The sequence below is a fragment of the Dipodomys merriami genome, unplaced genomic scaffold (genome assembly GCF_024711535.1).
Source record: "Dipodomys merriami isolate MVZ:Mamm:240054 unplaced genomic scaffold, mDipMer1.0.p SCAF_13, whole genome shotgun sequence".
NCBI classification, from domain to species: Eukaryota; Metazoa; Chordata; class Mammalia; order Rodentia; family Heteromyidae; genus Dipodomys; species Dipodomys merriami.
This window is the reverse complement of record NW_027202604.1, coordinates 25,850,059-25,862,246: the sequence shown is the minus strand read 5'-3', so window position 1 is coordinate 25,862,246 and position 12,188 is coordinate 25,850,059. Positions and strand designations below refer to the sequence as shown.

The 12,188-nt window shown below is 38.5% G+C and overlaps 1 protein-coding gene across 1 annotated transcript in view; it reads left to right on the top strand.

Annotated features, from left to right (window-relative positions):
* Positions 1 to 12,188, top strand: part of Tafa4 (TAFA chemokine like family member 4) — a 142,102-nt gene that overhangs the window by 114,723 nt on the left and 15,191 nt on the right. The window contains exon 4 of the mRNA XM_070018404.1: positions 6,043 to 6,198. Coding sequence (XP_069874505.1) covers positions 6,043 to 6,198 — 156 coding nt within the window. The remainder of the gene's footprint in view (positions 1 to 6,042; positions 6,199 to 12,188) is intronic.

Genomic DNA, 12,188 nt, shown 5'->3' with positions numbered 1-12,188 from the left:
TATTTTACTACATTTGAATAGATCCTACAGGTTGAGAATCTTTGATGTAAAAATATAAAAACTGAAATGTTTCAAAATTTGAAACTTTTTGATGGTCAAAATGTTTTTGTTTGTTTTTTAATTTAATTTCATTGTCAAGGTGATGCATAGAGGAATTACACAGGTAAGGTGATGCATAGAGGAATTACACAGTCAAGGTGATGTATAGAGGAATTACACAGGTAAGGCAGTGTGTACATTTCTTGTTGAACATTGTTACCTTCTCCCTTGTTCTTCTCCCACTTTCCCTCCCTCCCATCCCAAGTTGCAAAGTTCATTTCCAACATTTTGTCTTGCCAGTACTGCTGCTGCATTGGTTCACCCTTTGTCCTTTGTCTCACCATTCTGTGATTTTCCAGAGCCTTCCAGATTTTAGATGGAAGATGTTCCACTTGTACCTTTAATACTCTAAGGTTCTTATCTGTAGTTAGTACTTTAGATTCATGGCCTGATTCTCTGTCTTCTAGTTTTATTCACTTTTTCTACTTGTTTCCTATTGTCTCTCTTTTATTGGACTCTATCCAAACATGGCAGGTGTTTATGGCAGTGGATTTATGAATGTGGCACAATGTGGGGACTAGTGGACTAATTTGTCTAGTACACTGAGGTCAGTCCCTGCCTCCCGTTTTTAGCCCTTTGTCACGGAGCATTCATTGGGATCGTTGCAGAAGTCATTCTCCTCTTAGCATCCACTTCCGCCTGCCTCCAGCAAACACTTGTCATCCATCTTCCTAAAGACTGTGTAACTGTCTTTCCATTCTTAGGGTTTCACTTTTGTGCCTTGTTTTAGTGAGTTGGAATCTTTTTGTCTTCCTTTATTATGGTGTTATTGAGGGGGTATCTTAGAACAGAAAAATAATCAGCGTAGGTGTTGTACTATCTTTAAATGGAATCAAGGAAGTAATACATGTCTAAAATCTGATTCTACCAACTACTACCAAGGCAACGTCTCTCATGGTGTCATGTTTCAATAGTATTCTAATATTTTGATTCTGGTCTTAGATCTTTAATGATAGGATAATGTATAGGATGTTAACAAAAAAATAATGCTCTCAAAAGACAGTTTAAGTAATACCCCCAAATTGTTTAGATTAGACTAAACTACCTGATGTATTTTATGGCTGGTGTCTGTTAGAAGTAAAACAGAACAAAATTTCCCAAGGGGAAAATATTAAAAATGCAAATGTATTTTTTTTATTATTTTAAATGGACACACTTTTCTATTTAAACTTATCATCAAATTTCTACCTTGAATATACAGAGATTTATTTACTTTTGGCCACGGAGGTGGTTCTGTATGCAAATTTAACAGGGCAAATATAAGAGATCCATCCAACTGTGGCTAAATGAACCACTGAAATCACAAAGGCACATATTAAAAGGAATTTGTGATGACTTCAAATTGCTCTTTTGCTAATTTAGATCTTGTAACTCTCCATTTGGCTTAATTCATATACATAGATTTGTAGAACAGGCTGTTTGGTTATCGGTCCAATTCTAGCATTTCCCCTTCTGTCTCCTTAGTCTTTTGATAAGCCTCATCATGACCAGGATGGGCAAGGCCATGCCAGCAGGAGCTCAGAGGTGTCAGGGCAGTGGGGGGGCAGGTTACCTACAAGTGGAGATATATATTTTTTAATCTTCACTTCCTCCATGTCTCTGCAGTTGTTTTCCTGTGCTCTGAATGACTGAAAGCATGGGCAGCTGCTTTATTTGATTCCTCTCTTCAGTGGCCCTTCTGAGCATTAGATCTCTGAAATTACTACAGAGCAGGAAAAGCAGAAGGTGGACAGGGAGGAACAGGAATGCCTTGTGTAGTCTAACACAACAAGCTGGGGAGTAACTCAGGTCAGTGAAAGTACACTAAAATGGGCCTATGTTAGCTTCTCAAAGGAGAGCTCAGAGTTGAGAGACTCAGCTGGATCCACACCTTTAGAAGAAATAGAGCCATATGGCAGGTGGGAAAACACAAAGATTGCTAACTCTTTCAGTATTTACAATGAACATCTCCTAGTTGGGTGAGTGGGTTATTTATAATACTGGGTTTTGAATCCAGAATCATTTACATTTTCTTTATTCTGGGAACCATAAACAAGCAGGTTTTATTTAAAAAGTATTTTCTGACAGTACGGTATCCCATCTCTGAAGACTTTATGGCAAAGTCTCATTTTTTAACTTGTTTTAGGATTGGGGGTTGAACCAAGAGCCTTGTACATACATGACCACTCTGAACTACATTTCTACCCATTTTATAGTATTTTTGATGAGCTTGTATACCTTATACATAGGAATAGGGTTCAGTGTGATATTTTAACACTGCACCCAGCTTACATTACTCAAATCCAGCTTCCTTTCTGAAAATCCAACTTTCAGATTGAAATTTTTTATTTTCCACATATGAGAAGGAACATACTTTATTTGTCCATGTCTGACTTATTCACTAAACATAATGACTTGATTTCCATTCATTTTGCAGCAAACGAAAAGATTATGTTCTTTTTTTTTTTTTTGGTCCGGTCGTGGGGCCTGAACTTTGGGCTTGGGTGCTGTCCCTCAGCTCTTCAGCTCAAGGCTAGCACTCTACCACTTGAGCCACAGCACCACTTCGGGCTTTTTTCTTTTTGCTTATGTGGTGCTGAGGAATTGAACCCAGGACCTCATGCATGCAAAGCAAGCTCTCTACCACTGAGCCACCTTCCCAGCCCCATTATGTTCTTTTTTATAGTTGAATAATACACCATTATATGTAACTATACACACATATTTATATATTGATGAGGAAGTAGGCTAATTCTATAGCATAGCTATTGTGATATACATGAGTATGTTGGTTTCTGTTTGGTATGCCGGTTTCCTTTCCTTGGATTTTACACCTAGGAATGGAATAGCTGGATTGTAGGGTAGATCCATCTTTAGTGTTTTGATTAAGCTCTCTATTTTTCTCCATAATGTACTAAGAGTTTCATTTTCTCCATTTCTTTGTCTCTGTTTTAAATGATTATTTTCATAATAGCCATTCTGGCTAGGATAAGGTGTTATTGTAATTTCAATGATTTTCCTGAAAGCAAATGATGTTGAGTACCATCCCTGTATTTTTTGACCATTTACATTCCTTCCTTTGAGGAATGTCTGTTTATATCATTTGGGCATCTAAAAATTGGAATGTTGGCTTTTTTCCTGTTTAATTTTTTTCTATAAGTTTTTTATTGTAAAGATACTGTACAGAGGGGTTACAGTTACATGAGTAAGGTAATGAGTACATTTCCTATCAAGCATTGTTGCCTCCTCCTTTGTTTTTCCCCTACCATCCCTTCCCTCCCACCTTCACAAACCTCCACAACTACACTCCTCCCTCTCACCCTACCCCCCCAGCCTAAATTATAAAGTTCATTTTCAACATAGCGTCTTGTACATCTGATTGCTACAATGGGTCAACCTGTATCCCTATTTAAACATTTTGTTTTTTCCCTTCCCCTCCCCAAATTAGACCAACATCAAATACAGTGAAAACAGGGGTTATACCATGGGGGAGGGACATACAAAGCAACAAAAAAACTCACATGGTACATTATAACTACGTTAGAAACAATAGCAAGAAAGAAAAAAAAAACCACTTGTGTCCCTATCTTGGGATTCATTTTGCTTAAGATCATCTTATATGTTCATGTGTATATAGCTTTTGACCTTTTCTGCTTGTCCCAGACATATACTAGTTATTGCAAATAAGGGAAACCATGGGACCTATGTTTCTTTGGGCCTGGCTTACTTCATTTAATATATTTTTTCCCCAGTCTTTCCATTTCCTAACAAATGGGGCAATGTCATTCTTTCTGATGGAGGCATTGGTGGGAGTGTAAATTTGTTCAACCATTCTGGGTATGGAGGTTCCTCAAAAGACTCTACATAGAGCTCCCCTATGACCCAGCAATTCATTATCTTTTTTTTTTTTTTTTAACAAATGCATTTTTCATTGCTATTGTAAAGGTGATGTACAGACCAGTCACAGTTACATAAGTCAGATAAAGAGCACATTTCTTTTTGAACAATGTCACCTCTTCTTTGACTTTTTCCCAGTTCTCCCCGCCCATCCCCACCACCCTTCATTATGCCTTTCATGATCGTTTTGCAACTAGCTACTAATTGTCTCTTTTTGCACACCTCCAGGCACAAGCACTTACACTTCCTCCATCTGCAAATCCTGTTTTCTCACTTTGCCTTAATTTTTCACTCAGTACTCAAATATCACTGTAGTAGTCCCTCCTTATTTTATTTCAGTTTCTATTCACCCCTTCTCTAGATCTCCTTATTTTAAATCGTATCTTTTTTTGATTTATGTTTCTTCATCACTAAAATCTGAACAATCCAATGTAAGATGACTTTAAAAAAATTTCTCAACCATTTTTAAAAATGATCTTTAATTCTTTGTACAAAAAAGTTACCATCCAAAAATCAGGTTATGAACACAATGCATCTTGATCAGGGTCATCCCTCTCAACCCTCCCCTCCCCTTCAATTTTCTTAATTTTGTAAGATATGCATTAAATTTTATGACTGTATCTCCCACCCTCCCTTTTGGTCCTTTTGGTTTGGTGTTATGTTTTCTTGTGCTTAGAACACAGCAAATTCTAAGCAAATATTTATTGAGTAACTATGTAATCAAGAAAACATTTATTCAAATCTTTGGGGTTTTGAGCAGCTCAGTATAATCATTAAATACCAAATTGAATTTCTGCAACTATCGTGCACTATTTATAAAGAAGAAAAGTGAATTGGGAGGCAGAATTCATTTCCCTAAATCTGGAAACCACCCATTGTGTAGCTCAGTTTTTTTTTCTTTTTTTTTTGGGTCTGGTCGTGGGGCCTGAACTCTGAGACTGGGCGCTATCCCTCAGCTCTTCAGCTCAAGGCTAGTGCTCTACCACTTGAGCCACAGCGTCACTTCCGGCTTTTTTCTTTTTGGTTATGTGGTGCTGAGGAATTGAACCAGGGCCTCATGCATGCATGCAAGGTAAGCGCTCTACCACTGAGCCACCTTCCCAGCCCTGCTCAGTTTTTTTCTGATTCTATATTAGCTTTTTCTTCTTTGTTAGTAGGAGGTAAAGATAAGTTCACTTCTTGGAAATTAGGGTGAGTTATTTCCATTTTGTATCTCCTCTTGTTGATACCAGAGGTGACTTTCTTCCTTTCTTCTCTATCCTTAACACCTAGCAGGGACTCTCAGATGGGGAACAAGATCAGTAGTTATTTGTCTTCATCACTAAATGATCACAGCTGTCGAGTTGATGGCTTCTGCAATCTTACAGATGGTCAGTTTTCCTTCTAAAAACTAGGGTAGGGTTTGAAGAAGCAAGTTGAGAGACAAATTAAGCAAGTTGAGGAACCACATTAAGAATACTGGACATGTTTTCCACAGGCGCTGTCCACCATGGCCTTGTTCTTGGCTTTCGTGGTATCTTTTATTCACCATCTCTCTCCTGTGCTGTTCCCATGGAGAAGAAGGCTGAGAATGCCACAGAGAAAGCCACACTGTAATCAATTAATGCCTTCTAAGAAGATCACTGGAGCGTGAGGCTTCTCTGAGGGTGTATTTTCTAGTGTCAGGCAGGAGGAAGAAGGGGAAAAAGGATTTGAACAAAAAGAAAAGGATGCAAGGGATAAAATATCATGAAGAAAGCTGACTTAATCTGATGCCTTCTGTCTCTCTACTGACTTTCAAGTAGTTTCAACTGAGAACTTCTATTGAAGATGTGCTTTTGTATTTTATCCCTTTTATAGTGGCAAAGCTCTGCTTGTATGGGGAACAACAGGTATTTTCTCTGTTGTTTGAAGCTTTTATTACAAGCATATTCAATAAGGAAAAAAAACCAACCCTGATATGTATTTAATCTGTTTACACTTCAGTTCATCCATCAATCTATAGGAGAGGTTGGGACATGTAGCCCATGGGCTATAGAAAGCCACAAAATCATTTGGTAAATGATTTTTCTCTCTCATTCCTACCAGGCCCCCACCAAATCAAGCAAGGCACCTGTGAGGTGGTCGCTGTGCACCGATGCTGCAATAAGAACCGCATAGAAGAGCGCTCACAGACTGTCAAGTGTTCCTGCTTCCCAGGGCAGGTTGCTGGCACAACCCGGGCTCAGCCTTCTTGTGTTGAAGGTAAGACATTGCTCATTCGTTTCTCCAGCATTTCAAAAGGAGCCTCAACCCGTCAAGACCCTCTTCTCTGCTTTACTGTCTTTGTAATTCATGGACATCAAGGCTGCTCTGTGATGATTTGTGTGAATCTTGGTGAATACGGAAAGTCTTGTGTTCCTCAAGAGGAACAAATGGGTGGCTCCATCATAGGACAGTAGGGAAGAGGTGCTTCAAAGCCTTTTTGTTCTCTTATGTACTTGGCTCTTACTGGGAAGTTAGTTCTAGTGGCCATAAACACCAGATCTGTGGATGCTGAAGTTTCTACATAAAATGACATAGATTTTTGCATAGTACCTGTACATGTCCCCTAGATCACTTAAAATTGTATCTAGACTACTTACAGTAGTGAATACATGTAAATACTACACAAATAGTCTTATTATTAGGGATTTATGGCATTTATACATGTTTAGTACAGATGAAATTAAAAAGATTATTTTCTGGGGTAAGTTGAATCCATGGACAGTGAGGTTGTGGATAAGAGGTCCATTGATGCTCAGGACTCAAAATTTGCAGTGTGTGTGTGTGTGTGTGTGTGTGTGTGTGTGTGTGTGTGTGTGTGTGTGTGTGTGTGTGTGTGTGTGTGTGTGTGTGTATGCTGGTACTGGGGCTTGAACTCAGGGCCTGGACACCGTCCCTTGAGTGCCTGCCTTGAGTGAAAAATCTATCACTTGAGCTACAGCCTCACTTCTGGCTTTTTGGTGGTTGGAGAGAAGAGTCTTACAGACTTTCTTGTCTGGATTGACTTTAAAGTGAAATCCTCAGATCTCAGCTTCCTGTATAGCTAGGATTACAAGTACGAGCCACTGGTACTTTGCTGTTGATTTATTTTTGAGATAGGTTATCATGAGTTTGATAACCTCATCCTTCCAAGTGCTGGGATTGCAGCTGTGTACCACTGTGCTTGGCTTCATGCTTCGTGTGATATCTACTCTATTATTTCCAGTCTATCCTTTTAACAAATATTTCTAGGACACCTTTAGAGCAAAGTCCCCGAGAAGAGTTCGGGATCATGTATCATTCATTTGTATTCTCTAAGTCTCCTAGCAGGCTACTGTGCCAATAGCTAAACTCCATCTATGAATCGATGTTGATGGTTGTTGATGGAGGCCTGGGACTGGTTGGTTCCTTTTGATGCCGCTGGCATCTTCCAGCAGACACCTTGTTAGACACAAGCATCTGTCCCCAGGGGAGCAATGCCCAGGCTTAGCTTCCAGCAGTCGCTCTGCAGTGGTGTGAAAACTCCCTGACAGACAACACTTGCAGCTGTGTGCAATGCACGTCTAAAGGTCAAGCAGTTAAGACATGAACACATACAAGTCCTTAACTCCGTATCTTGTTGCTCAATCAGTGATAACAGTGGACTTATATCCCCACACCCACACCTGCACACACACACACCTCAGCTGTGTGGTCATAAGCATAAGGGTGTGTTCAGAATATCAACCACCTTAAAAGCAGTAAATAGAGTAAACACATCCTCAACTATTTTACCAGGAGTTCTTGGGGTTAAATGTGCTTGGTTCAGCTACTATAAGGATAACACAGGACATCTGTAAACTATTACCTAAAATACCTACTGTGCTCCCCAGTAGTATCCCATAATGATAGATGATAACCTTTCTACAAGGCAGTATATAAATATTCATTTAGAAAGGCATAAGGCTAGATGAAGAACCTTATGTTAATTCAAGCAGTTTTTGCTCTTCTGTTACAGAAAACCCTTTCCCTTTTTAGAGCTTTTTTTTTTTTTTTTTTTTGGATGTGGGGATTATCGATAAAGGATTGTGGACCTATAAAAGGAGATAAGAATCTTTCACATTAAAAAAATGACATTTAAACACCAGTTTGCCAAGTTTCTATATCTCCAGTTGGGACAGTAGAATCAATTTATCTTTTCTGATAACTGATTCCCAATCATGCATATTCCATCTCCTTGCTGCATTGCCAATCAGTCCACATTTCCCCCATCCCTGCTGCTACCTCCACAGTCAGGGACCAACATTACATTTTATGGAGTTTACTCTTCCGATTCTTTCATTTTTCCTGAGCTGTAGCCTGGATCTTCCTTCTGTACAATAGAACTTTTCAGTATCATGCTGAAATCTGTAGTCCAATGCCTTCCTGGGGTCTCAGAAACCTTACGTTGTCTCTTGTCATGACTCTACCTTTGCCAATCCAAACTCTTTTTCTGTTTCTTCTCACTTCTCATTTACTCTGTCCTTCACTCACTCTGTCATTTCTCCTCTTCTCCAGGACACATATCTGACCTGCTGAATTCCCATTCTGTTCTCCCCATGCTCTGTGTGTTCTTGTGTGTCTCCATGTACCCAAGCCACGACACTTAATCACTGCAAAACTTGGTGAATGTCTTTGAATAGCTTGTGGATATGTATGGAGGGTTCTTACTTTGATCTCTCTGCTTTGGCTGACAACAAACTTGTTTTATTGTAACAGAGAATTGATTCATATTCACTAATCACACATCACCCTCTCCAGATAACAACGGCATTTGCATGGCTCTGCAAGCTTTAAATTTGTTCTAAAGGAACTTATGAAGCATCATATGGACTATTTTTATATCCTGCCTTGTTGAGAATCTTTAGTTAAAGAAGTTTTACAAGTAATGCTAGGCACTGGTGGCTCACACCTGTAAACTTAGCTACTCAGGAGGCTGAGATCTGAGGACTGCAGTTTGAAGCTAGCCCAGAAAGGAATGTCTATGAGACTCTTATCTCCAATTAAACACCCCAAAAAGTTGGAAGTGGAGTTATAGCTCAAGTAGTAGAGCACCAGCTTTGAGCAGAAAACTAAGAGATAGTCTTCAGGCCCTAAGTTCATGCCCCATGACTGGTGTACACACACACATACACACACACACACACACACACACACACACACACACCACACGGTTAATAAGTAATGCTCTATAATATTCAGACTTTTGTTGTTACCTGGAAGTCACCAATAGAGAAATGACTACTATTGGCACCTTCATCTTAGTAAAGGAAATATGAATACTTACTCTTTACTAGCTGGCTTTAAATTATATATATGGGAAAAATCTCCTTTGGCCTCTACCCTTGATTTCTTATATCTGTTTAGTCAATATTTGTATGTATACTTGTGTATATTATTTGTGTATTTAGAGATAGATATATCATTTTTATTTTAGTATGAATTATGGTATGAATCAATGTAAACCTGTGTTTGCCCAATTTCTTAGATCAATCTGCTTTATTGCTATCAGAACTATGTTGAACAGATCTCTGTGTCTTTTAAATTTGGCTTTTCAAGTGTTCCATAACAGTCCATGGAATTGGATAGGCCATTCCTTTACTGATAAAAAAAAATGTGGCTTTCCAAGTCTTTCCATTTCTTTACAAATAACCCAACATCATTCTTTGTAATGGATGAGAAAATTCCATTGTCTGTATCTCAAATAATGTAATTCCTTAGAAAGGCAAAATCAAAGGTCAGCAAAATAAAATATCAGGAAAGAAGCAATACTCAAAAGGGATGGGGTAGGGTCAAGGAAAAAATGAGTAGATGAATGAAGAGAAGAGAGCGAGAATGTAATCAAGAACCTACTGTATATCCTATAAAATAGAGCAAAGGAAGGGGTGGGTACAATAAGGATGGGTAAAAATGTTGAAAGGGGTGGCATTGACCAAGATATATTATACTCATAACCTGCTTTGTTAAATGGCAACTCCTTTGTACAATGGCTTATAGATAGTAGTAGTACTACTGCTACTGCTACTACTACTACTAATGATAAAGAAAATGTGGTTGTGTTTGTGGTATTTCAAACCATAAATCATGATCTTACTGTGTTAAATCACATTCTTTGATGAATCTTGTATCCTTCTTCAATTCCCTCAAATTCCTCCTCTTTTTTAATCATATAATAATACAGCTGTCAATGAAATATAGCTGTCAATTAAAAAAAGATAGATCTGATGATGCATAGGTAATGGTTAGTAGCAGTCTGTGACTAGAAGCTTCAGATTACACAGTGCCTGTGTACTTTATGTACTGTGGCCCTTTAGGAGGACATTTATAGCATGAGAACCCTAGAAAGCCAGGCTTGTGAAGATATCATCCTCTCCTCCCTCTCCATACCTAGCACTGCCTGGTAAACAGTCAGTGGCCAATAAATGTGCATTTGTTCCAAGTCACTGAGAAAGGGGTGGGAAGTGTAAGCTTTAGTGAGGATGTGTGTCTGTTTTTGTATCTCCCTGATCTTCTATTCCTTATGAATGTTTCCACAAGGGCTTTTTAGCTCTCCCTGATTAATCTTTATCCCATAATAATTATGCAGTATCACGCTATTAATTGGCATGTGGGAAGACCCATTCTCTGCAGATAGGTTCTTCTTATCTTATTTGTCAATGAGACTGGAGAGGATCTAAAATATCAAATTCACTGAATTTACATTTAAATTAAAACAAAGGCAAAAAGATGTTAGAGCAAGGCACTAATTAATATTGACATAGAAACTGGAATATCCTTTTACATTTTTTTGGTTAATCTATACCACAGACACTTAGCTGGTGTTTTTCAGTCAGTGCTTTTTCATAAAAACACAGCTTTTATTAGTTAAATAGAAAATTTAGCCATTTTCATCCCCCCTGCTCCCCCATTTTGGGTTATAATTAACTTATGAAAATCCCCACTGTGAGAATTATTGAAATGTAGGATCTTTATTATATGGTTAGGATGGGGAATTATATAGGTCTCTTGTGTCTGGAGCTTGAGAGAGAGAACTTTCCTTAGGTTATAGCATTCTTTCTTCTGAATCTGCAGCTGGTATCACCCACGCTGGTCTGTGGCATGAGCAATATTCTACACATTTATCAAAATACAGCTCTATAGAGATAATGCTGAATGGTTTTGTGATAAAGCAAGATAAATATGTAGTACAAGAAAGTTTAATTTAAATTGTCAAAATGAATGTATTCTAAACACTGGATTTAAAAGAGATTAATAAGACAAAAGATTTGAGATTGAAGGCAGTTACTTTTAAAGCTATATTGTTTATCTTCTGATCATGCCTCAATTTCTTCCACTTTCTTGAGATGTCAGAACTAGTTTAGTTAGGGAAGAGAGTTCCTGTTTGGACCTCCACCAGCTCTCAGAGCTTTATGGACTGTGGGATGAAACATAGGGTCTCTTCACGTTGTATTTTCTCTGCCACTTAAAACAATTGTCTGAGAGTCAGTAGAGATTACTGGGTATTAGAAGGACCTGGATTTGTATATGTGGGTTCACTCATCAAGGTCTACAAGAGCACCCAGTGTCTATCCTGGATACTGAGGGAATGGGGGAATGAAGTCCAACGTTTATGGAGCCTACTATGAGACAGAGTCAAACCTCATACCTTTAGGACTTCAGATCAGAGATGGGCTCCAGAGACAGTGTGTCTGGATTTCCTAGGTAGAAGATAAGAAGGTGGAGAGAATTAGAGTATGTGGACAGGGCAAACTTGGGCATGTGCTTCCTGCAAAATGGTAGACACAAGGTTCAAGAAATAATTAGAACTCAAGAAGTAATTTTCTTCTGAGAATCTGCAGTTTAATAGTGGGTCAATAGTACACCAACAATAAAGACAAGCGGTGCTAGAGACAATGTTCCTATAGACCATCCTAGGATTTATAAGAAGGACAACTGTGATCCTTTCACCCTTAATTTTATAGTGAGTCCAGGACTAGCTAGGATTTGTGTGTTAGAGCAAGCAGATGCATGGAAATTTTAGACTTGTGAAATTGCCCATGGTAGGGGCAAAAACAAACATTTGGAGTAAGGTAATGACATTTACTATGAATTAGAATTCTTTTCCTAAGACAAATGTCTAAGTAGGTCTTCCAAGTATCACTCCAATGTTTTTGTCCCCATAGGGACATTTAACATCTCCTGATGACGCTTGAGTAAGAGTCTACTGGCATGTA